Source organism: Paroedura picta, chromosome 2 (assembly GCF_049243985.1).
Source record: "Paroedura picta isolate Pp20150507F chromosome 2, Ppicta_v3.0, whole genome shotgun sequence".
Classification (NCBI taxonomy): domain Eukaryota; kingdom Metazoa; phylum Chordata; class Lepidosauria; order Squamata; family Gekkonidae; genus Paroedura; species Paroedura picta.
This window is the reverse complement of record NC_135370.1, coordinates 46,568,671-46,595,400: the sequence shown is the minus strand read 5'-3', so window position 1 is coordinate 46,595,400 and position 26,730 is coordinate 46,568,671. Positions and strand designations below refer to the sequence as shown.

At 40.9% G+C, this 26,730-nt stretch overlaps 1 protein-coding gene across 4 annotated transcripts in view; it reads left to right on the top strand.

Moving 5' to 3' along the window:
• GALNT13 (polypeptide N-acetylgalactosaminyltransferase 13) overlaps window positions 1-26,730 on the top strand; it is a 313,273-nt gene that overhangs the window by 192,260 nt on the left and 94,283 nt on the right. For all 4 annotated transcript variants that reach the window (XM_077320014.1, XM_077320015.1, XM_077320013.1 and 1 more), the window contains one exon: window positions 11,956-12,136. In XM_077320014.1, coding sequence (XP_077176129.1) covers window positions 11,956-12,136 — 181 coding nt within the window. The remainder of the gene's footprint in view (window positions 1-11,955; window positions 12,137-26,730) is intronic.

Sequence of the window (26,730 nt, the reverse complement as noted above, 5' to 3'; positions counted from 1 at the left end):
AAAGAAATGTCCTTGTGAGTGATGACCCCACCATCCATGGAACTCAAGTAGGATAAAGTTTTGCATATATTTCTTCTAGCCAAGCCCACCTTTTTCAGCACCAGTACGCCCCTCCATTCCCGGGGCTCCAGCAGACAAAACCCCAGCATCTTTGCACCGAGAAGTCTTTAATGCTGGGTCTGGAAGTAAGAGCTCTCTCAGCCCCACCTACCTCACAGGCTGTGTGTTGTGGGGAGAGGAATGGTAGGTGATTGTAAGCTGCTTTGAGACTCCTTTGGGTAGTAAAAAGAAGGGTACACAAAAAGGTCTTTTTCAGTCTCCTACAATTAATAGGGAACATTGCATCCCCTTTCACTGCACATTCCCATATATTCTTTCTGAGAATCCACCAAACCCCCAGGAACCAAATTTCAAGGACCGTTGTAGGATTCCCTGGTTGAGGGAATCAGCTGAAATCCCTACTTCCTCTTAAGAAAGCTTAAGGACACATGCTTTCTTAAAAGCATGGTTGGATTAGAAGAACTATTAGCATAGTTCCTCTTGTGAAACAGTTGTCCCACTAAACCTTCCAACTGCAACTTTACCACACCCAGGCAGTGTGCTACTGAGGGTTGCCAAGGGTATGGAAAAACTGTTGCTAGAAGAGAAAAAGGATCAGAAATCTTAGATTGTCTCACACACACAAACAATCTGGCAAGATTGCCTTCATATCATGCAAGAAGAATTTTGAATTAAACCTAGTGAGGTAGCACTTTGAGATATACTACTATAGAAAATTATAGTATTTTCAGCTCCCTAAGCTTTTCATAATTCAACCTGGTTCAGTTGCTTCTGACTGTACCTGGCAAGTCTTCATGGAGGCAGCCTTTCTATCCCCATGCTTGTTTATTCTAATTATGCTGTTAATTAAACCCTTAGCAGATGAACCTCTTGGCACGGAACAGGCACACTGATGTCTGCACGTACCGAGGGGAATGTGCAGCTTTCTGAATGAACTGGACTTACATCCTGGTCACTAGTTTTAGGATGCTATTTGTAATACACACAGAGAGATGTGCACCTGAGACATGTTTGATTTCGCAATGAGATGGCGGAATTTTGAGAGCTGAACTATTCTCTAAATATCTATTTACTAAACCATTCTCAATTATAAAATATTTCATAGGACGTTTTTCTCCTGCAGTGAATTTTTTGTGTTAGTAGTTTGGCTTTTGCCACCTCAGGCAGAATGTGAAAAGCAGGGTAAAAGCATTCTATTTTTAAAAAATGGTAGTACCTGAGAAGAGCAAACAGTTATACAAGGCACTGAAGTTCAATCCACTAGAAATTATCCTGGGCCATTTCTCTGGCTTCTGAGACTTCTTCAGCCTTTGTCCTCTTAGTGCTATAAAGGAGGAGGAGGAGGAGGAGGAGTTGGTTCTTAGATGCCGCTTTTCTCTACCTGAAGGAGTCTCAAAGGCAGTTTACAATCTCCTTCCCTTTCCACTCCCCACAACAGACACCCTGTGAGGGAGGTGAGGGTCAGAGAGCCCTGATATCACTGCTCGGACAGAACAGTTTTATCAGTGCTGTGGTGAGCCCAGCTGGCTGCATGTGGGGGAATGCGGAATCAAACCCAGTTTTCCAGATAAGAGCCCAGCTTTTGAAGAATTAGCAGGTGAATTAGTTAGGAAATTGAAATTGGGCTCAGCAACACAATCTACCCTTTTGAAAATTAATGCAATCTAGCCTTAATCATTAATGCTATCTAGCCTTAATCATTGGATGTGATAATGTCAAGAAGCATGAATGTCTGTTTTCAAAAAGGAATTTAATGGTATTTGAAACTGTGAAGAAATTAAGAAACCTTGAGGTTGGAGTCTGTGCTTCCATAAAAAGAACATGTTCACAGGATATATTTTTCTTGGCTCATTACACACACAGTTGAAATCAGAGGGTTCTTAACACGATACCAATGTGGTATGGGGAGAGGGCTGAAAGGGGAATTACATGAATATATTCCTCTTGTATCAATAAAGAAAGGGATGCAATTGTAAGCTCAGGGAGGGGCCATGGCTCAGCGGCAGAACATCTGATGCAGATGCAGATCCCAGAATTAACTTCAGGCATCTCCAGGTAAAACGATCAGATAGTAGGTGACATGAAAGGCCTCAACTTTGAAAGAAGTCTCTCCTGGAAATCCACTGCCAGACAGAGACAGTACAAACATGAGTAAGCCAATAGTCTGATTCAATATATAAAAGTTAATATGTTATATTTCTATTAACCTGTATGAGCGTGCTATAGTGCCACAGTCAACTTAGCAGAAGTTGTTCTTGCTGCAAGTTGCAGCATGGCAGAATATTCTCCCCTGTTTTTGAATATTCAGGGAGCTGCTTGGAGATGAAGTGGCATTAATTTATTTTTATACAATATTTTTATTTTGAATATAAAGATAACAGAACAGAGAAAGAAAACATATCAAGTTACATTATATCCCCATTCCCCTTCCTCCTAAAATCCCATTTTTCTCCTGAACTTTTCACTTGGCAAGGAAATCCATGTAGAAATGCCAATGTTCTTGAAATTCTGTCATCGGTTTTCTATTAACGATACAAGTGGGTTTTGCCATTTTCAACAAGTCAGCCACTTTATCAAGCCAAGACGCAATAGTTTGTATTTCTGATGACTTCTAGTTCTTGGCCAGAATCAACCTGGCTGCCATGGTAGCATAAAAGAAAAAGTGTTTTGCTTGAGATGGTAGTCTATCTGGACATATGCTTAATAACATACATTCATATGTCATAGAAAACTTAGAAAACACCATGAACTTTTACCCTGAATTTTCTTAGTTTCCCCACATCTCCACCACATATGAAAGAAGGAGCCCACATTTCATTACATTTCCAGTGAACATTATTGTACCCCATAGAAATTTTAACAATTGCTTTGAATGATATATGCCATCTATAAAACATCTTGCACCAATTTTCTCTTCAGATTTTACTGTTTGTTAGTTTGGTTTTTTTGTTTTTTTGTTTGTTTATTATGTTTATATACCGCCCTCCCCGAAGGCTCAGGGTGGTTCACATAAAACAGAACAGAAACAATACAGATAACTTGGATTAACAATAATGATTGAAGTGAAACAACAAGCAACATGGAACAGTAGAAAACTGTGGGAAACATTAAATTGACTTATACTGATAGCCCAGTGGGTTGGGCGGAATTATGGTGGATGCCATTGGAGGGGTCTCAGGAGGAGGGCCCTTGGGAAGTGATGGTACAGGTCGAACTCAACAAGCCCTGGACCTGTTTGTATTACTATATTATTATACAGTTATATTGTGCTGTTATTTTGGTTACAATTATTAGTTATCAGTTATACATGTTTTACAGACTGTTTTATGTATTGTTCTTTGTTATGATGTAAATTGCCCTGAGTCTCCGGGGAGGGCGGTATATAAGTAGATAAATAAAATAAATAAAAAATAAATAAATACCTTAACCCATATACGTTCCCAATCTTTCATTGTAATATTAGTCTCAATGTTCTGCATCCATTTGATCATGCATGGCTTGACCTGTTCCATTTCAGTTTCATATTTCAGCAACAATTTGTATATTTGACCTTGCCCTGAAAAAAAATATTCTCAAATTCTGGTAGGGGAGATCCCATCTCTATCTGTTTGTTGAATTCTGACTTAAATCTAGAAAACAGTTGATTGTATTCTAACCAATCTAATTCTGATCCTTCTTTCTTTAATGTTTGCAAGTCTTTTAGTTCTGCTGACCTTGTCAGCAGATCTCTATATTTTATACAAGTTATCCTTTTTGTTGTACTTCAGTAAAATAAGCTTCCAGTGGAGACTTCATCAATGAGGGAAATGAAGAAAGCCTTTTTTTGTATCCATGCCATATATTCATCATGCCAGCTGACCATTCATTGAGGTTTGGCTTTTCCTTTTCTTTCAGCAGTGGCCAAAAAATCCTTCTCCCACACCACTCCCCCCCCCCAGTGGCATTCATTTATGTGTGGTTCATTTGGACTCAGTATAATGTGCACCTGAAGAAATCTTTGTTTGAAAACATCTATTTAGGTTTGAGCCTCTGAGCCAAACTAGACATGAAGGCATTGCTCAGTTCGCCCCAGGGACACCATTGCCATTTAAAAAACCTGAGGAGGGAGATTAAAATGCCATAAGGACCCCACTTGATTTTTAGGGTTGCCAGACATCAGGAAGGCTGCAGGGAAGATAGTGTCTTAGGAAAAAAATTAGAAGAAAAATAAGTCTTTAAATACTTACAGGAAGTTCTTACCATAGAGTTCCTGCTGATTCCTAGAGCTACCAAGAAATGAAAATGGGTAGGCATAGGAATTGCCAGAAACTCTGTGGTGAAACCAGAAGTTCTTATGGTGAAACTTCCAGCAATTTCTCAAATTATCCTTTGTCACTTCTGGGTAGCTTTAGGAATTGCCAAGAAATCCATGGTAAGAACTTCATGTAGAATAGAAGAAGCTTTATTTTTCCTTTTAACTTTTTTCTCCTGCTTCAAATAACAGTCACAACTAGCAACAAGTACTAGGGGCAGGGGATGGCAGGTCTCCACTGTGGGCTTGATAGCCCTAAATGCATTTTAGGGACTCCATTGAGGTCCCTCCCCACCCCAAATTCCACCCACTCCCAGCTCCACCCCCAAAGTCTCCAGGTATTTTCCAACCCAAAGCTGGCAACCCTACCTCCCTCCAAGTCATGTATGGGAGGGACCTTAAATATGTCTTGTTCTGTGTGTTTTGGTTCCTGTATACAAATATTAGTGTTTGCAGTCTCCAAATGCGAGTGTTCTCTCCCATTTGGAAGCAATTAAGAGGCCTGTTACTGAAGATATACTGCAGTAGGGGTAGTCAACCTGTGGTCCTCCAGATGTCCATGGACTACAATTTCCATGAGCCACTGCCAGCAAACACTGGCAGGGGCTCATGGGAATTGTAGTCCATGGACATCTGGAGGACCACAAGTTGACTACCCCTGTGCTACAGAATCTCCTGTATGCTGGCTATTGAGCATGACTGAAAGGTGATCTGATAAGTAACCAGATCCTTTTTCACCACACCTCAGAGGATACTACAGCTTTCACCTATTGGAGCTATGTAACATATTGGATGCCAAAGATTGGTTTTGACAGTGTTATTGTAGATCCCAACTCTACTTGGTACACTAATGAGTTACTTTCAGTTGCTTTAGGTCTTATTAAATAAACTATAGCAACATTTCTATTAATTTAAAGCAACTTTAAATGTTCCTTTGCTTTCTTTTGCTTCAATCCCTAAATGTCACAGGATACCTGAAATGCCCTCTCCAGGCCATCATTTAATGCCTTCATCCCAATCTCTCATATGTGGTTAGCAAACAGGGTCAACATTTTTTTTACCAGTGGCACCCTGAATGAGGAATGATTTTCCCTTTGAAATCTACCTTTTGGTTTTCAAATGCCAGATTAAGGTATCCCCCCCCCCTTGTGGTCACCCTTTAGTCTGAATTACTAACTTATCATCACCAAAAAAGTGTTTTGGCCATCTTAATATTTTATCATCTGTTTTATGGTACTGATTCTATGCTGGACAACACAGTTTAGTTTTGTATTGACCTTGGGCATGTTTTGATTAAGCCTTCACTATTGATTTGTTGCTTTTCTGTTTAATGTGCCCATGGATCATTCAACTTTACCTTTGCTTGTCTGTTTTTATATGTAATTGGCTGGTGCTTATTTGTGGTGGGGTTTTTTCCTGTTTTGTGTATGTGTGTTTTGTAAGCCACATAGGGCAGCATTCTGGAGAAGTGGTATAGAAATGTGCTAAATAAATAAAAACATAGCAGTGCCTCATTGGGATGTTAGAGGCTTTAATAGATAGTCATTATGTTTGATACAATCCTGCCCGCATTCACTGTTTAATGATTGCTTGGAGGGTGGCCTTTTAGGAGAAAGTGAATTGCTATACTATTACAGCAACATAATACAACACAAACGTCATTTGTCCTTATTTTGTCAAATGTTATTCAAATATATACAAATGATTCAAGGCCATGGAACATAATCTTGGACTAACCTTGAACTAGCTATATCATATGAAATTTTATTGTGATTTTTAAAAGTTGTATGCCTTTGGACTGCTTCAGTGGACCTTCAAGGTGGCTCACAATTAAAAGAATCACAGTTGTGTGCTTGGTGAAACATTAATTCAAAGTCGTAGCTAAAATGTAATAACAACAACATGCAAGATCAAGAGCAGTTTCTGAAGTCTTCAAAAGCAGTCTCATGTAAATTACACTAATATAGCTTAGACTAGATATGAATAATGAATTTCCTCTTTTCTAGTGATGAACAGAAAACCAATTAATCAAACTGACTGTTCACAACTCGTTTGAGTTTGTTCACATGAACAGGCTACTTGCAACCATTATAAACAGATTCCCAACTGGTCAGGGTATCAACTGGGAGTCAGTTTCCCCCTACTGGGGGGAGTCTCCTACTGGGGAAATATTGCTCAGTACCAAATTGGTGGTGGGGGGGGGGGGAGATCTGAAGAATGGCTGATTTTTTTTCTTTTCTTTTTTTGCAACACAGTAAAAATTTTGCTTCTGTCCCTGCCCAACTTAGGAGAGGGTGTGTGTGGAATGAGCGCTTTCTTCTGTCTTTTGCAACTTCTGCACCATTTTGCTGAATGAGAGGGATGAGAGCCCAATTTCCAGCTGATCCTCAGATCAACTGTGAGTAGACATGTGTCCAGTAGGCTGCTGTTCAAGTTGTGCCCATAGTTGGCTCAGCTAGGAGGCTCTGATGCTACTTTCTACAGCCTGCTCCTATTTGACAGCTATACAGTTTGGGATGGGATGCAGCAGATGCGAGAGGCAGTGGTTGCAATTTGGTCCATGCAGTATGTTTTAAAGGAGAGGGCTGGTGGCAGGTTACGCATTCAGAACAGTCTCCCAGCTAAGCATGCATAAAGCAATTGAAACAAGAGTCTAAGAAGTTGTTGAGGGGGAAAGTGAATGAGATCCAGCACAGAGAGATGGGTGAGGCTGAAAATCTTAACTTGAAAAGCTTGACCTGAAACATAAGGAGCTGAAATCACTGTACTTTTGGTATCTGCTCATGCACTACTCTCCGCATCTAGTTTTAAATCATCACGTGTTCTATTTCCTGGTCAAGGTTGCTGTAAGGTAGGATGTGCCTTAACACAGGGGTAGTCAACAAATGCTGGAAGGGGCTCATGGGAATTGTAGTCCATGAACATCTGGAGGACCACAGGTTGACTACCCCTGCCTTAACACACAGTCAGGGAATAACACAGGGTTGTAAATGTGAGTGAAGCCAGAAGTACAAAATCCTTTTTTGGTGCATGGTTCTTGTTTTACAGATGATAGTATACTGTGCCTTTGATGGTGGTGCAGTGACCCTCAATTTACCATTGTTCAAGCTAGATGCTGGAATTTGAGCTAATGTTGGGGAACACCTCATATTTAAGACATTTGGCCAATGCCCCTCTCCTGGGCCATGACTTGACCGGTAGCCTTTCTGACCTTACAACACCTTGTTGTCCTGGCAGGACACCTTTAGGGAATACAGCCCATGGCTTCAGAGAAGCATAAGAAGGTCTTCACATTAAACCCCTGTGACTGTTTTGAATGGCAAAGGTCCTGTGGGATCCACCAACAGTTCTAATTACACCAGTTGTATTGGCACATGGGCGTGCATCTGGGTGTTCATTACACAGAAGGGAGACTTTGAATGGATTGCAATAGGTAGGGCTGGATGTGGGGTCACAGAGCCAGCACTGTCTTCACGGGATGCTCTGCCTCCTGAATGAAGGACACCATTGTCAACATAGTCTGCAACTGAAGTGGTCTAAATAAAAAAAGGAGAAGAAAGTGCTAAAACTGCACCCTGGAAATGCAGTTTATTGAAAGTGGAGTCGGGGCAGATGACAGCAATTTGATGCACAAAGGCACCAGAGAATTTTAGTTAATGACCTTGTGTCTCTATGGTTAAAAAGTCTTTTATCAGTCGGAACAGCATGCAACAAAGATGGCAAATTAGAATTTTTCTTCTGTTCATTGCTGCCTCCGCTTGGTCAGATTTATTCTAAATGTCTCTCCGTTTGTGTTATAGTTTCGGTTGCTTCATCGCTCTGCGCTGTCTGTGCGGGACTGATCTAATTATGCCTGCAGAGCAAGACATCTCATGGTGATTATATCTATAGCAAAGGCCATTTTGATATTTGACAGCACTGAATGACCTGCTACCCATGTCTACCACAAATTTCTTCAGACACCTCTGAAAGCTATCCAGATTTTTCACTCCCTGCTAGATGAACATATTTCTAGCTCCTGGAGATTTCAGTATCCCTGACACTCAAAATCATTGATCTCCAGTGTGGCAACTGTAGATACCATACTGTAGATACCATTGTACCTTCCCACTGTTGTGGTATTTCCTGTTGGCCATGGCAGCCATTTCCTGAATGATACTAGCCCCCCCCCCCAAGAGAGTCATTTTGTGTTGGTGCCTCCTACTCCTTCCCAACATTCAAAAATATATATACTGGTTAAAGACGGTTCAGGAGTTTGGAGACTAAGCCTTGGGTAATAATTTGACCAGGATATGGTCATCGTTGACATCTTTCCTACTTCTTGGCCACCACCCACCTTTCCAGCCTAGAGTACCAAAATGTGAGACTTACAGTTCATATGCAAACAGAAAGTTCAAGATGTGTGTACCTCTTTTATATAAATACCCAAGCTCATTTTATTCATCTTTGCTCCTAATTACTTTAAAATACTTAGCATGTATCAGATGGCTTTTATATACTGAAGATCGCCTATGAAAGACACGTATTCTGTTTTGTATATTGTAAAGTTCTCCTGCTTTCCATTCTTGAATTTACCCTTTCCCATCTGCTGAGTGGAACTGTTTTGCCCCTGACTTCTTCACACAGTAGAAAATATAATAAAGAGGACAGGTGCTTTATCAGATTGGAAATGATGCCATAAAAATATGTTGTTTGGGTGTTAATGATCCAGTCGGAGATGAAAGGCTGATTGTGTATCTCATAAAACTTTCAACATTAAGTCACTCTTTGAGCCAAAATGTGAGATTTCATAGCAGACATTTGAATTGAGTTCTAGCTTACTGAAATACATCTTGAATGCAGGTAACAGAAGTGGAAGGAAAGCAAAGAAGCTAGTTCATTTTTCATCTCCTGCCATTTGACCATTCAAAATTCCTCTCTTCAGTTGTCTTCCAACACATTCAGAATCTTTTGTTTTAGGAAGTAGATGAATACGGGAGTCTAGTATACTGAGGAAAGAGTATTGTGGCAGGGCACCAGCTTGGATACTTCTTTGTATGAGCGTGAGAGAAAAAATGGAGATGTTCCTTCTCTACTTTCTAGTAGGAAATAATGATTGTGTGCATGCCATTGTTGGATGGAACACAAGGCTTCTGTTGGTCCATGGGCAATAGTTATTTATCCCATGTGGATCAGTTGAGGATTTTGGAGGAGGCATTAAAGCTCTCAGCAGATCTGGCAGAAGACCTTAGCAGATGGGGGGTATATTTTATCAGTTCTCTCCCACTGCAGCTTTGGACTCCCCCTCATGTTGTTTTTGTGCTTGTTCCTCGGGGTGAGCATTTGTGGGGCATTTGGAGCTGCTGTGAGACGAGAAGGTAAGAAAGTTACCCTCCGCTGACAGATACACCTTCTTGCCATGGAAGTCTTTCTTCTGCTGAATCCAGTTCACAACCCATTAATTGGTATCATGGGAAGATGTAAGGAGCGGATAATTCCTGAGACATAACTCAGAAAAGTATATTCTGCTCGCATTGCGTAGTTTGGGGTAGTGGTGGCATAAGATGACTGAATGAATGAATGAATGAATGAATGAATGAATGAATGAATGAATGAATGAATGAATGAATCCATTTGCTTATGTTGTTGCTTTTTCTAGTTTTACCCGATTCCCCATAAAATTGGTTAGTAGTGCTGTGTTCACAAGGATATTTTCTGATCTTTACAAGTCCTATTTGAGTACAAATCTGCCAGTTTCTACTAAAAAACCATTGATGGCATAATGTTATTTCAAAAATTTATTTCAAAAATCTGTGTGCTGCCTCACCAAACTTGCTCAAAGCAGCTCAAAACAATAAAACAAAACCAAGCAAAAGACAATTCAAACAATAACAATTCACACCAATAAAACATATCAGTAAATCCAGCCACTAAAAACATGCCAATAAAAGCAATCTAGGGCATCAAATCCTGTAACATAGAGCACTCTAAAATGCTATGGATATACAGTCCATATATGAGAAAGGCGGGATTAGAGGAGTCACAAATTGGGATCAAGATTGCAGGGAGAAATATCAACAACCTCAGATATGCAGATGATACCACTCTAATGGCAGAAAGTGAAGAGGAATTAAAGAGCTTGTTGATGCGGGTGAAGGAAGAGAGTGCAAAAGTTGGTTTGAAACTCAACATCAAGAAAACGAAGATCATGGCATCCTGCCCTCTGAATTCCTGGCAAATAAATGGGGAAGAAATGGAGATAGTGACAGATTTTATTTTCCTGGGCTCCAAGATCACTGCAGATGGGGACTGCAGCAAAGAAATTAAAAGACGCTTGCTCCTGGGGGGGAAGCTATGGCAAATCTAGACAGCATCCTAAAAAGCAGAGACATCACCCTGCCAACAAAAGTGCGTTTAGTCAAGGCTTTGGTATTCCCAGTTGCAATGTATGGCTGCGAAAGTTGGACCATAAGGAAGGCCGAGCGTCAAAGAATTGAGGCTTTTGAACTCTGGTGCTGGAGAAGACTCTTGCGAGTCCCTTGGACTGCAAGATGAACAAACCGGTCAGTTCTAGAGGAGATCAGCCCTGCCTGCTCCTTAGAAGGCCAGATCCTGAAGATGAAACTCAAATACTTTGGCCACCTCATGAGAAGGAAGGACTTCCTGGAGAAGAGCCTAATGCTGGGAGCAATTGAGGGTAAAAGAGGAAGGGGCGACCGAGAATGAGGTGGCTGGATGGAATCACTGAAGCAGTAGGTGCAAACTTAAATGGACTCTGGGGAATGGTAGAGGACAGGAAGGCCTGGAGGATCATTGTCCATGGGGTCACGATGGGTCAGACACGACTTTGCACCTAACAACAACAACAATACAGTCCATAGGCTAGTAACAGACCATAAAATTATTTTAAAGCTTGAATATAAAAAGTGCCTTGATCGGGCCCACTAAGGAAGGTATGCAGCAGGCAAGTTTCAAAAGGGAGAATAATCCAAAGGTAGTAGGGAAAGTACTAGTGGCTTTCATATTGCAGACCGGTAAGAAATGTAACATGCAAGATACCTAGAGCCTCATCCCTGCAGATATGAGATTCATGAGTTCTGGGATTTATGGATCATTGTCAGTGATCCTGCAAGTTAAAGCATTTTCCTCATTTGTTCAGAAATGAACTTGTCCTTTTTTATCTAGCATGCCTGAATATTTCAGTACTTTAATTATTTGTAAAAAACTATCTAGCAACATCAACCCAAAAGATCCTTGTACGTTTGCTTAAGTTATGTTGGTGAGACTTCCAAATAAATAAATGTGTTCATGAAAGGGTTGAGGAGCCTCTAGAGCAGGGGTAGTCAAACTGCGGCCCTCCAGATGTCCATGGACTACAATTCCCATGGGGGCTCCTGGGAATTGTAGTCCATGGACATCTGGAGGGCCGCAGTTTGACTACCCCTGCTCTAGAGTGTTTTCAGGGGTAATGCATTGAGTCATAATTCCAGGATAGTGCATTATCGAGCTCCACTTGTTCGGTATTCATAGCCCTTCTTGTATAATAAGTTGGTAGCATACCAACATTTAATTTTTGTCGGATTGCAAACAAGCTGCTTAATTTTTATTTACATTTAATATTTCAGATCTGGCAATGTGGAGGCTCACTGGAGATTGTAACATGCTCACACGTAGGCCACGTCTTTCGAAAAGCTACACCTTATACTTTTCCAGGTGGTACTGGTCATGTAATTAACAAGAACAATAGACGACTGGCGGAGGTGTGGATGGATGAATTTAAAGATTTCTTCTATATAATATCTCCTGGTAAGCCATTCTTCCATTATTATTTTATGTAAAGTATATGCAATGAAAGCAGTGTGTCCTCTATCCCTCTGTCCATTGAGGAGTAGGGGATAACTGTGCTGAGTAATACTAGCATTATTAATTTGTATTAATAGTAATAGTTTTACTAGCAAAATATTTGTCTTTTTTATCGCATATTTTTGAAAGTAAAATGTTTTGTTTCAAAATATAAACCTTCCAGCTGCAACCTTCCAAGTGTCAAGAATACTTCAATATGAAACTTCAGTGGATTATGGGTTTGGTTTACTACAGCTGTTGCCCATTCGAACCTACAGCATATATCACCTGTATTCTGAAAATCCTTAAGATAATTGTAATGAAGGAACGAGTGGGTAGTACCCTTTGCCATACTTAAGTAAAACTACTGTGAAGAATCTTTTGTTGGTATAGTGTCAACCTATTTTAGAGCTTAGACGTAGAAGCTCCTAATTTCCATAGGAGAAACATTTTGACTGAAAAACACTGTGTCTTACCTGCTCAGCTATTGGTGGACTTCCTTCTTCTTTTTATCCTTTAGCTGGCAATTGGAGGAGCAGGTTGAGCTTTAGGTGCTGCTGGATTCTTCACCTTGTTTATGTCTCCTCTCTTGGCATTTGGTAGCAGTAGATTTGGCCATGTGGTTTCTAAGGTCACTGGTTTCTAAGGTCTTTCTTGATCTGTTTAAATCATGTTTTCTTTGGCGCCAGTCATTGAATCTTCCATTCAGTTGGTCGTTCTCGCTAGCAGAGTTTATGAGGCGGTTTGCTGGTGTTCATTCCGCAGACATGACCAAACCATTGCAGTCTGCACTTTGGGGTGCTTTCCTATGGCACATGGAGCCTTTCAGTGGTTTTTTTTGCATTGGAGAAGATGCTGCTGTTACATAACAGAAGGAAATTCTTCTTTGCACAGTGAGTGATAAAAATGTGGAATATGCTACCAGAGGAAGATGTAATGAGGGCTAAAAGCACTGATGTTTTGGAAAAAGGAATTTGATTAATTGAGACTAGGTCTATCAGTAGTTACTTGTGAGTTTCCACTTTGAGGGAGTAAACCTTTGAATATCAGTGCCAGGAGGAAACATCAGGAGAAGGCCTCACCCCGTGCTTTGTTGTTGGCCCTTTAGAGGAACTGGGTGATTTGTGCAAGACATGATGCTAGACTAGATGGATTATTGATATGGTCCAGCAAGGCTGCTGTTATATATTCTTATATAATACTCATCTTTAGAAAATACCTTTAGAAAAATCCTGATCAGTGCTTCTGTTTTTCCCTGGCTGCTACTGTGTGTAATTTCTTTCTGCTTTGCCTTTACTGAGTTAGTCACAGAAATGACCTCACTGTAGCTTACAATGACATCAAAGTACTGTGGAGACAGTCAGGTTAGACTACGTGAAAGCATCTTTGAGGGAAAGGTAAAAGGTTATTTTTACATGAAGTTCTGGGAAAAAAATCTCTGGCAGGGGGATGCATTTTGTGCACTGCTGAATATGTTCACAAAACCTGTGGGTAATTTGCACTCAGTTGTGATTTAAAATCCATTTAATATCATGCTTGTTCTCCTATTCAACTGTTCTTCAGTTCATTTTTATGTTACTGTTAAACTAGTAAAGGATTAAACACCTAGGATTCCCTTTAAAGACCCTTAAGGCAATTTCAGGTTCTTGGTAAAATGGTTCTTCCAGCTTCAAGCTGCCTAACGCAGCAGATAATTTGAAGAAAAGCGACTCAAGGTTGAAATCGCTCTCTAGTGAATTCTGAGGATTTCAAATGGAAAGGGCATTTTTCTTAGATCACAGACAAGAATTGAAAACTTCAAATTGTAGCTTTGATCAGAAATAACTGTATTTATCTAAAATGCTGGCTCTCTGGTAATGACTACTTTCCCCCCCTGCATTTCAAGAAGTATCTTGATTGTTAGGAACTAGTCATTTGTAAACTATCATAAGCTCATAATCTAAGACCTTTAAAAAAAGAGGGGGTAGGATCTGTGGCCCACAGTGCGTTACCAACAGTCATCCATGATGATTTGTACAGTTGAACATAAAGGCAGAAGACTCTTGCGTGCAATCCTCTCAATCGTTCTCTTTGTGAGTTCTTTGTGAGTTGAAGCTTGAATTGTCAAATGTAAACAAATTCTGGACTGTTGAACCCAAGGGTAGTAATGACTTGCCTATGGAATTATGCTCTACAAATGTGGAAACCACAAAAAAGGGGTATTTTGATCCCCCCCTCACTATTTCCTTATTCCCTTCTGGAACAGCCACCACTAGCCTCTCACCTTTTCCTGCCTCCTTCTTTCCTCCCCACCTACCAACCCAACCTATCTTTTATCTCCCCCCCCCCTCCAGCAGTTTTCCCTCCTCCCTCCCACTGTCATCAGCTCCCTGGAAAAACTCTGGCCAAGTTGTGTGGTACCAGTTGTTGGGCTGGGTCCAGTTGTACAGTGCTGGCTGAGCTGAATGAGCACATTAGGAGGAGGAGGAGGAGGTGGCAGCTCAAAGCGGCTTACAGTCTCCTTCCCTTTCCTCTCCCCACAACAGATACCCTGTGAGGTAGGTGAGGCTGAGAGAGCCCTGATATCACTGCTCGGTCAGAACAGTTTTATCAGTTTTGTGGCGAGCCCAAGGTCACCCAGCTAGCTGCACATGGGGGAGTGCAGAATCGAACCCGGCATGCCAGATTAGAAGTCCGCACCCCTAACCACTACACCAAACTGGCATAGAAACTGGCACTTGCATGGAATCAACCAGACCAGGCATACATAAGGAATTTGCAAGGACTTGTGTGGAGAACATCACTTCTCCCTGTTACCTCCCTCCCCACAATATTTCTTCTTTCCCTCCTCTTGGGAGCCCTCATATCATTTCCTTTCCCTGCTTCCTTATCCCACTGACCGACCTACATCATATTTCTGCCCCCATATTCAGCTATATCCATTACTTTACAATATTTATTTCTTCTTTACTACATATATGCTCCTACTTTTTTCCATAACAGCGACCTAAAGTGGCCTACCATTTTATCTTTACACCAACCTAGTTAGTTGGTAGGTTAGGATGAGTATGAATGACTGGTCCAAGGCCACCCAGCAAGATTACCTAGCAAAGTGATCCTCAGTCTCCCAAGATCCTAATCCACATCACACTGGCTTTCATGTGGTGGGTGCTCTGAAACAACTGGGCCTGGTAGAATAATACAAATTTCATGATAGCAAGTTGCTGCTGGTTACTGGCCCTGCAGAGTTCTTCCTCAAAGGTCTAAACAGCTCTGGAAAGGCTTTGTTCTTTTCTCCTGCTTTTTCCTAATAGAATCTGGCAATATTGAAGTGGTTACCTAGCAACATCCACTGTGGACATTTTTTTTCCCTAAAGCTACAGGAGCTACTTCTATTATTTTAGGTATATTTTTTTAGAGGTCAGATTTTTCTGGGAACCTGGGGCTTTTCTCAGGTTTGTAGAAAGATCTGTCTTTTCTGTTCATAGCTTCAGTGTTCTGATTCAAGCATCCACAGATTTAGCCGTGTTGAGAATAAGATCTATTATCAAGAAGGGATTTTTCCCTCCTTCACTATTTCAGCTTCCCCTTCCCTGAAAGCCTCCATAGTCTGTCCCACATTACTGCTTCTTTCTAACCTTCCACCTTTGTGCTGACCTACTTTTACCTGCCCCCTGTCCTCCACTTTTCCTTTCCCCCTCCCCCCTGGCAGCTTGTCCTTAGACTAACTTTGCATGGTTCTGCTTGCTGGACTGGGTCAGAGACAGTTACATGGTGACATCCACTGGGCCAGTGGGGAACATACAAAGACTTGCGGAGGGGGCACCTCACTTTCACCTGTATCCTCTCCCCCACACTGTTTCCCCTTTTTTTGTCTCCACATCCTTAGCTTTCTCTACTTTTGTCTCTCATTTCTATCCATTCACCAGCCCACTTACCTCTTATCTGTCCCCCATTTTTAGCTATATTTGTTTGTTTGTTTCAGTTATACCCTGCCTTGCTCCACAGCTTTAATCATTCTCCATTACTCCAGTTTATTCTCAAAATAGCCCTGGCCAATTCTGCATGATGGCAGCCACAACAGGCCACCGCTGGTATGCTTTGTGCTCTGCAGCTTTCTGTGTCCCCAGGGGGGGGCACATTTCAGTGAGGCACCTGGTCCTCTGCTGAAATGTGTCCCCCTGGGAAATGCAGCATTGGACAGGTTCTACTGTGCAGGGAGGCTGGAGGGGGGGCCCACCTTCCTGAAAAAAAAATTAAAGCCCTTTTCTGCCTCACAATGTGACAAAGCACTGCAAAAGCAAATGGGATATTTTTTCTCCCTCTGGCCTACCATAGGACAGGGAGGAGCTGAGCCAGGAAGGCCCGTTAGCTTCCACTTTAAAAAAGGGAACACAAATTCTTCCATATTCCCTTCAGGCAGGGCAAACGAGGGCCTGATCTGGGGCAGGCCTGGGAGGGGGCTAGCTTGGAATCAGCGTCATGTGAAAGTGGGGATTAGCCCCACTTCCATATGAGCTCCCTTTCAGCCTTTTCCAAACATGCAGAATTGGCCCCTGTGAGTTGTTAGGTTGAAAGTGTGTGAGTGACCCAATGTGATAGAGTGCTGGTTCAAACCTGGATCCTAGTGTGAAACTCTGACCTGTAGACCAGTGGTCCCCAACCTTTTTATCACCGGGGACCACTCAACGCTTGACAATTTTACTGAGGCCCGGTGGGGGGGGGTTAGTTTACTCCTCTACTCTCAACCACTGCCCTAACGCTTTCTGATCACTATGGTAATGTTTAAACACCCCTTCAAAATAAGATACAGACACGCCACAACAATGAACATAAGGAACATTTTATTTTCATGGAAATTTAAACTCATGACAATGACAAATCAATGGGAACCCTGAGCTTGTTTCTCTGCAACGAGATAGTCCCATCTGGGAGTGATGGGAGACAATGACACCTGAAGTGTATTGTAAAGGGCCGGGGGGGATGAAGTAAAGGGCCGGAGGGGGGGGGAGAAGGCGTCCTTTGCGACCCACCTCCAATTAGTCGACGGACCACATGTGGTCTGCGGCCCAAAGGTTGGGGATCGGTACTGTAGACCACACTGACTTTAATGGGGTGGCTCTGTTGAACAGTAGCAAGCAGCCAGTTTTGGATAAGTCATACAAACTGGATGGTTGAAAGTCAGTCAGTAGTTGCCTGTAGCTCTAGCCCCTATGAGTCCTCCCTTAAGCAGCCCTGGAAAGAGCCCTGTCCCTTCCCTTTGCTTTTTACTGACAGAACCCAAAGTTTAAAGACTGGGAATACTATTGCCATTGCCACTGAGGGCATTTATTTCTTAAAGCTATGTGGCCGTTATACCTGTACGCCAAAGAATTAACGCTTCTGTATTTATAGTATGCAAGGACTTTATGACTGTCGACTTTATGCACAAACTAGGGCCAAATTTCTTCCTGAGATATTATCTGGTCTGGTTTCCTGTCCTGTTAATGAAAAGATAATCTATCTCTTGTCTGATTCTGAGGACTATGTGACATATAAAATGACATGATATGCCCAGGGAGCAAGGCAAATAAGAGACAAGGTTGTTAATACAACAGCAAATACTTAAGTTTATTTTGTATGCTGCTTTTTATTTTTTTATACAGTAAACTATTATGTGCCTTATATCATATATATCTTGTAAATGCGTTGTTTATATTGCTGTTTTGTAAAGGCCTATGGCCATACACAAATAAATCTTTTTAGCATAATTTCTTGAAGCTATATTGCTACTTCGGTTATTTTGGATGGTTGCGGCCTCTCAGTGTAGGGTTGTTGTTGTTTTTAGGTTTCAGGATTTTCTGCAAGCCTGGGGCATTTTCAGTTTTGTAAAAATATCTGGCTTGTCAATTCTTAGCTCCTGTCTCAAGATTTAAATATTCATAGATAGTGGCCATGTTAAGAATTAGATAGATTGATGATGCTCACAAAATAGTGCTCAGGGTTAAATTTAAGCCCTATAGTGAAGATGGACTACTAGTTTCCTCTATCACCTGTATCATTATGTTGCTTTAGAATCTTACCAATTATTTTAATAGGTAGCATTTTTTTTGGCTGATTTGCCCTGGATGTTTATTTTATTTATTTGAATTATTTATTAGCTGCTTCTCCACATGTTGATGCAGCTAGAAACAATTTTTATTAAGTAAATTTAAAGTAAAATAAAACATCTTTATCCATGGTTACTCTATATATTTGTGAAACAGACTGGAGGGTGAAACGTGTCTGGCTGTCCAAGTTGGAATAGGGCCAATCAGGGTGCAGCCAGTAATGTTGGCTGCACCCTGATTGATCGTGCCCCTACAGCTCCCACCTTCCATCCCTGGACGCTAGCCACGTTCCTCTCAGATATGACAGAGACAGAGAGAGACACACAAAGCCCTGCCAGACTGAACATGAGCCCTCATTCCCTTATATCGTTCCTGCTGCGAGGAATGCAGAGAGAGACACAGAGAGAGCTGCCCCAAACTGCTGACAGAGTCACAGAGATAGCCGCCTCTGCTGTGACAGAGGGAGAAAGAGGCTGACAGAGAGAGCTGCCCAAAACTGCACACCAGCCCTCCTTTCCTCCTACAAACCAGCCCCAATTGCCTGCTATGCCTCCTGCTGTGAGGCACACTGAGACACAGCGAGAGGGAGAGGGAGACAGAGAGAGAGAGAGAGATCTGCACCTCCCGATGTCCCCTGAGTCCTAGCACCCATTGCATTCCTGCTTGCAATGGGCTTTCTTGCTAGTTATAGAATAAGGTAAAGTAGTAAAAATAAGCAACAGATTAGAAAACAGCACAACACGGAATAAACTAGAGCTCAGGGGACAAAATGCTAGGAAAACAGCAGCATAAAACAGTTTCTGTCATAAAATACTCTGCAGTGGCCCTTTATAGCACACGTATGAAAACCCTGAGTGGATTAATGTTAGCTCGGTTACAATATAATGAAGGAGTTTCTGTTCTACTTTTTGACAAGGCGGGTTCTGAGTGGAATAGTGTCATTCTTTTTGATTTTTACATTGACATAAAGTCTGTTTTTGTGAATTTTGTGTAATATGTTCTGTGATATGTGAGGCAAGGACATTACTAGTCAAAGGCCATCCAAAATTAGAAATGCTTCAACTGATCAGGTATTTCAGTTACACAAAAATATATCCTTTGAAGGCTTGAGAATTATAATTCACACTGGTGATTCAGGGGCCATCTTGAAGTCTTCATGTTTCACAGGTAACTGAAGAATGGCATTTTACCCACACGTCAATGCAACTAAGCAGCATAGATCAGAATACTGGTTCAAGTTTTAAAGGTTTTCTGTGCAGTCAACCTACTGAAAAGCTTCTGTGTGCTGCCTGTTCTGCACTGGGAGATTAACACCAATTTAAATTGCTCTTCTCCCGAAATCTACATAAGTAGAAGAGCAATGAATAGGGTCACCAAATTTTGAAAAGTAAAAAAAAGAGGACATATTTCCTGAATGATTACTTCAAACAAGTGATTATAACACATCTAGTTTTAAATATGCCTACTATTTAAACTGTGATAATTGCCACAAAGTAGGAATATTTCTACCATTCCAATGCCAAAAGAGGACATTTTCAAAAGAGCCCAAAAGAGGTCAGACACCCAAAAAAAGAGAACATGTCTTCTAAAATGAGGACATCTGGTAACCCTAGCACTGATCCTAGGCTTAATTGTACAGTCAGGTACTGGTTGTCTCAGTGCATTGACCCTGATTTGTAGAACCCTTGTCTTTTGCTAGCATTCTTTAAGCTATTCTTTTTCATTTACAGGCCCAATTATTTTTCTTCTCTCTGCTGTGTCTTCCCTATAAATTGTCATCCTCTTCCATGATGAACTCAGCCAGAATCTTGAGGGTTGGTTTCTGTTTTTATTGAGGTTCCCACTCAAAGTTCTGTTTTTTGTCCTAGGAAAGCAGGATAGACATATAGCTTTGCCTGTGGTATAATAGAGTATTTAATTAAGATTGCTTTTTTGTGCTTTTTTCTATTTTGATTACGTTTTTTAATTACACTAAGTTTAAAAGAGCAGCTAGTTTTTGAGGCAGAGGGTAGAGGTTAGATTCAATAATTACTTCAAAACAAGGCACATGCTTTAGTCTAACAAAACAGATATTGAAAATTTAAAAAGCTGCGCTTTCAGGATTATTTAGAGAGAATGATTAATTATAAAGCTGCGTTCCTTTGTAAGTATTTTCACTGAGTAAATTAGAGTAAATGTCACTCACTAATTCAGTACCCTTCTTTCCCCTCCTAACATCTCAGTCTTCGAGTTTTAAGAGTGCTTTTGGGTTCACAAAAAATCAGTTTTTTCTCCTTAAGTATACGAGTATAACAACATGTCAGTGCCTACATGTATATTCAAGTTATTTTTGTATTCTGTGGCAAGCAGAGAAATCCTGTTACATCAAAAGTAGTTTGTAAGTAGGGAGGCAAGTGTTGCATACAGAAAATCCTGGCACCTGTGCACGAGCCACAGAATTTCTTTCTGAGATCTGGAGAGCTGCCGCCAGTTATTGAACAGTACTGAATTAGATGGGCCAGAGTTTCACTGTGCTAGTTTGTCTGACTTGATATAAAACAGTCAGCTGTGGTAGGCTCATCTACAAAGCAAGGGAGATTCTACACCTTTAAAATTAAAACTATATTATATGTCGCCTCTTTAGAGACCAGCTTGTCTACTCAAAAATTAAAATAGCATAAAAATCACAAAGTATAAGAATTATCACTCATAAGCAGCAAGTAAAAACAAGGCAGGATGTAAAACAGCATCGGTGATGGACTGTCAAGGATAAATGTGAGAACCTTTGAGTCACAGGCAATTAAAATGAATTTCTGTGGATCATCAGTTAAGAAATGACAATTGGGAACTGACAGTTGAAGAAGAGACAGTTTAGCACAGACTGCAAGCTGGAAAAGAGGCTAAACAAGTAAGTGGATCACAATGGATCCCCATTCAAGCTGAAAAGAGACAGAAGCTTCTAGTCAAGAGAAGTAATCCTTGCTCCGTGCAAAGGGCAATAGCTTTAAATAAGTGATCCCTGATCTGTGTATAGGGGAGGATTTTTGGGAACATGGTTATCCATTCCTGCCTTATAAACAAGAAGTGTCAATGAAACGCAGAAATCTATGCATGTGAGTTAAAGGACAAACTAAAAAGAAAGCCTCCATCCCAAAGTTTCGAAGACCTGTTGTAAAACAAAAACACTTACTTGTTGGCAACATATTATCTGGATTTAGTGTGATTACCTCCGTTTTATTATTTTATTATCATACATCCTACCCCTGATTCCACCTGACCTTTCTCCCTCCAACTTGAATAAAACATTTTCTTTACTTTGAACTTTCAAAAGCCTCACATGTGCCACTACAGGAATAGAATATGAGAAGGTGGTTTTGCTTCTTCCCCCAAATCCCAAGGTGGGACAACTGTAGACCAACAAATAAGAAGAAAATAGATATAGGACTTGCTCAGCGAGCAAGAAGAAATAAAAAGGGAATTCCTGTGCACGAAGAAAGCATCAAACATAGCATCAAACAGCATTAAAAGAACATTAATAAAACAGGCTAGAAGTAGACCATGACAACAGATTAAAAAGATGGAGCCACTCAGTTAAAATGTTTCCCCCTAGTATTTAAAGAACAGTATGGCAGTTACTAGGAAATATTATTCATAGAATCATAGAATAATAGAGTTGGAAGGGATACAGTTTGATACAGTCCAAAATCCCATTTGCCTTTTTAGCCACCGAGTCACACTGCTGACTCATGTTCAATGTATGGTCTATTAAGACTCCTAGATCCTTTTCTCACATGTTACTGCCAAGGCAAGTCTTCCCCATCCTATGTTGATGTATTTGGTTTTCCTACCTAAATGCATAACTTTACATTTGTCCCTATTGAACTGCATTTTATTCAGTTTATCTCACTTCTCAAGCCTATCAAGATCATCCTGTATTCTGTTGCTGTCTTCAGTTGTGTTTGCTACCCCTCCCAGTTTAGTATCGTCTGCAAATTTAATAAGTATCCCCTCTAATCCCTCATCCAAATCATTTATAAATATGTTGAACAACACAGGCCCATGACAGATTATTATTATTATTATTATTATTATTATTATTATTATTATTATTATTATTATTATTATTATTATTATTATTATTATTATAATATACTGCCCTCCCAATGAACTGGCTCAGAGCGCAGTGTACAGTGTTATATATAAACATCCATAATAAATAATTAGACTGAATTTAAAATCTAAAATTCACTTAAAACAATATGTAACGTTCAATTGAAAATTTCAGTAACTGCAGTACATTTTATAGGACAGATAAAAGGACCTCCTCCTGGTTGCAGTCCACCTTACCTCTACAGGAGGGCCCAGAGCAGGGCTTAGGAGGAAAATCTTAACTAAAAGACTGTATGGTACAAAAGAAAGTGGTTCTTCAAGTAACCCAGACACCAAATTGTATAGAGCACTAAAAGTAAGAACCAGCATCTTGAAGTGTGCCTGGAAACAGATGAGCAGCTAGCACAGACCTTTGAGCACAGGTTTGCTCTATCCACCAGCAGTAGCCTGAATTCTGAATTTAGGACCAGTTGAATTTCTAACTGCTTTTGCAGTTCCATGTGAAGGACACGATGGTAATCCAACAGAGATGTGGTCAAAGTTTGGATCACCATGGACAGTTCTTGCATTTTGATAAAGACCAGTAGAAGTGCTATAGTTGATGTACCAGATAAGCTGATTAAAAAACTGCTACGTGCCACAGAAGAGACTTAACACACATAGCTACAAACCTCATCCATCAGAAGGAGTGCACAAGTTTTGTGGATCATCTTGAGAGAGAGAGAAATCAGCTGACAGTGGCTTTCATCCCACGAGTCCCCTCTGAAAACTTTTATACTTTCTTTCAACCTGAGGATCCCCCCTCCCCTTTTACAGAAGTAAGGTAAAGGTAAAGGTATCCCCTGTGCAAGCACCAGGTCATGTCTGACCCTTGGGGTGACGCCCTCTAGTGTTTTCATGGCAGACTCAATACGGGGTGGTTTGCCAGTGCCTTCCCCAGTCATTACTGTTCACCCCCCAGCAAGCTGGGTACTCATTTTACCGACCTCGGAAGGATGGAAGGCTGAGTCAACCTTGAGCCAGCTGCTGGGATCGAACTCCCAACCTCAAGGGCAGACAGCTTCAGACAGCATGTCGCTACCTTACCACTCTGCGCCACAAGAGGCTCTTTTTGCATAAGTAGCTCCTTTAATTTTGTGGCTTCTGTGCAGGCATACATGGGACTATTCAATTGTGCAAGTGGCCACACAGGTTCCCACTCATTCTCACTTGACAAAGAAGAGTGAAAGATGGACTTTCTGGGCTGGAAGGTTCACTCCTCAGGGGCAACGGAGCTGCACATAGTTAATTTCACCGTTATAATGGGCAGGTACTAAATGTTGCTTTGGGAAATAATGTCTCCATTTGTTGGCCTCATCCCAGATTACAAATTATCCCTTGCCAAGGGTATTATATCTCATTAAGGGCAAAAACTCGGGAAACAACAGGTTAACACAGCTTGCCATGATGCCAATCGCGAGAGCAGAGGGATGGTACGAGAAGTGATGATAAGATAGCAACTTCGGTTAATGTCCTCAGGCTACCAGATTCTAGATCTAAGGTGGAAGACTTCACCTTCAAGGGCAGGGAATTTTTCACCAATGAAACAGATGACGTTTTAGGCCACGTGCAAAATATAGGATCACTGCTAAAAGTTTGGGGATCACATCCCATATTACTCAGTATTACAAACAATTACAGTGCTACCCTGTTTTCCATCGCAGGAAGGTTCCATTGGCAAGGAGGTTTGAATCTTTGTTGAGTGGATTTGCCAAGATGCACGCTAGTGTGTTGTCTCTAGTGTAGAGAATTAAGCCCCAGCCCGTTAATTTCTTTCCATTACTATATCTTAAAACACAGTGTTCACTGCAACATCACTGGAAAGCTGGTCTTCCATAATGTTTCATTCACTCTAAGGGAAGGAGCAGTTGTTTGACTGTAGTGTATTCTATCCTTCTGTTTGGCAAGCAGGATACTGCAAATTTCACTTGCATTTTGCTTTAGGTGAAATTCAATGATGGCTCTCTTAGGAATCTATAATAATTTGAGAAGAAAAGTGAGTCATGGTTGATTTATTTTTGTCATACACCCTCAGAATACATGCGGTAAGCCAGCATGACATTCACTGCCCTTGTTTTATATAGGAGTAGGCACTTAATTCCATAGACTGTTTTGTTTTAAATGTTTGGCATTCATCACCAGGATCTTGAAACAAGTAGGATAAACATTCTAAATAAATAATTGATTGCCTAACAAATTTCCTTTTTAAGTGACTGACTGAAAAAAATGCAAAAGGCATAAGTTTTAATTTACTAGCAATATTAATATAAATGATTTGCAGGAGCATAATAGAGGCTTGTCAGTAGAATGCCTTTTTTTGTTTGTATGTATCATGTTTAATATCAGAAAGATAGATTATTGCACAGAACCTGTTGAACTTTCAGTTTTATATAAATTTATTCAAAGAGATTATCAAGTAAAACAGCAATTTCTATAAAGGAAAAAAACTGCTGAAAGTTGATGGTGAGATCCTGTGGGGTACACCTCTCTCTTGCAAGAAAAAAGAGACGGTGTTGGTTAGTCCTGCCATTGTCTTGTTAAATATATTTCTTGAGTGAGGCATGGTGAAAACCTTGTATTTGTATCTAAGATGTAAATTCTCATCCATCTAAGAATAACCATCTGCCATATATATAGCAGGGAAGAGCAGCTCCACTGAGTGATAATGCTGTTTGTCAGAAGACTTAATTTATAGATAAGGATGCTCTCTGTACAGTGAGAAAGAGAGCTTAAGAAACATGAAGGGCAAGGTAATGTGAAAGATGTATAGTTTTGATGTTTTCGTGCCCCCAAGAAGGAACACCATGTCTAACATGACCTACCAAAATGAGCACAAAGACAGCACACTTTCACTGCAGTTTTTATAAAAACAATTTCAGTACAGTTGGGATTGTTTTTAGATCCAAACGTGCTACTTTCGAAAAGGGAGAATGTGTTTGTAAACCACAGCCGCATCCTACCCTAACTTAAAGCTACACCGTTTTACCAAGGTGTTTTTTTCACACAGTGACAGGCTTGTGTCATTTTCCCATCCAGAAAGTGGGTTTTTGACTAATTTTTAAAGTATGCTCTTTTCTCAAAAAAGTTTACAGAGGCACCCTAGTTAGAAACTTCTGCAAAAACTCAAAACTATTCAAATGTATTAATGTTTCAGACCAGTGACATAAAAAGTAGGAACTGGAAGGTTCAGATACTGTATTCCTCAATCCCCAACCTTAGTCAAGACACCCCTTTACACATACAGATTCTCCCCTCTCTTTTTTTGGCTTGGACTGACCATTATTTATAAGGTTTGCAGAGCAATTCTCTTAGAGCTCTCTCAGCCCAACCTACCTCACAGCATGTCTGTTGTGGGGAGAGGAAGGGAAAAATGTTTGTAAGCCACTTTGGAACTCCTTGGACACTTTCCCAGTAAGAAGAGACGTCCAGAATTAGAGTTTTGTTTACTTTGCTTGTTCCCGTAGTTTATATCTGTATGTGTGTGGGTATATAATTGAAGACTTCCTAAGGAGAGTTTCCTGAAAATTGTATGGTTATGAAATGACCACTGTCATCAATATATCTAATTTTCAAAGGCTGTGGATACTTAAATACAGAGACTGAAGCCATGAACAGATAAGATAGATGACAGACATCTATCTTATCTGAAATCTTCAGACAGAAAATCTGAACTCTTTAAAAAGGATATTGGAGGATTAGCCCCCCCACATACACACATACACACACAATAGTAGAAGCAGCACCTTTTGCTTTAAGAACCTCAGTGGCCATTGCAGCCATTCCTAGGCAACCACATTGGTATTCTCAGCCTTCTAACCTTGTCTGTCAGTAAAAGGAGGCAGAGGGCTTTCCAGGGCCATTTTGGCCTTTGAAGCAGAATTCATCATAGCCAAGCCCGCCAGCAACCATACTGACCTGGATGTGTTCTATTGCTCAATGGCAGCCATCCCACAAAAAGCACAGTGTTGTACAGTGGTTAGCGGTTCAGATTAGGATCTGGGAAAGGATGCCAGCCTCCCTGGAATTATAGCATATCTCCAGGAGACAGAAATCAGTTCCCCCAAAGTCTCTATATCTCTCTGCCTATCATGTCATCTGTTCCACTTAATATTTATGGTAAGGGCTAAGAGGAGGAGTATGTCTCATTGCTTACGTGCTACTCAGCACAACACCCACTCAGGGTGGCTGTCCTGCCCATGAGTGCCCCTGAGTGCCTCCTCCACCAACCGGCTTGCCTGTCTGTCCAGTGGCCAGCTGATCACCTTCTGTCCCCCACCCCTGACCACCCCCTTCTCCTTCCACTTCCCTCTGAGGCTCAGAGGTTGCAGATCCCTGCCGCGTGAGAGCTGCCCCTGCTGGTGA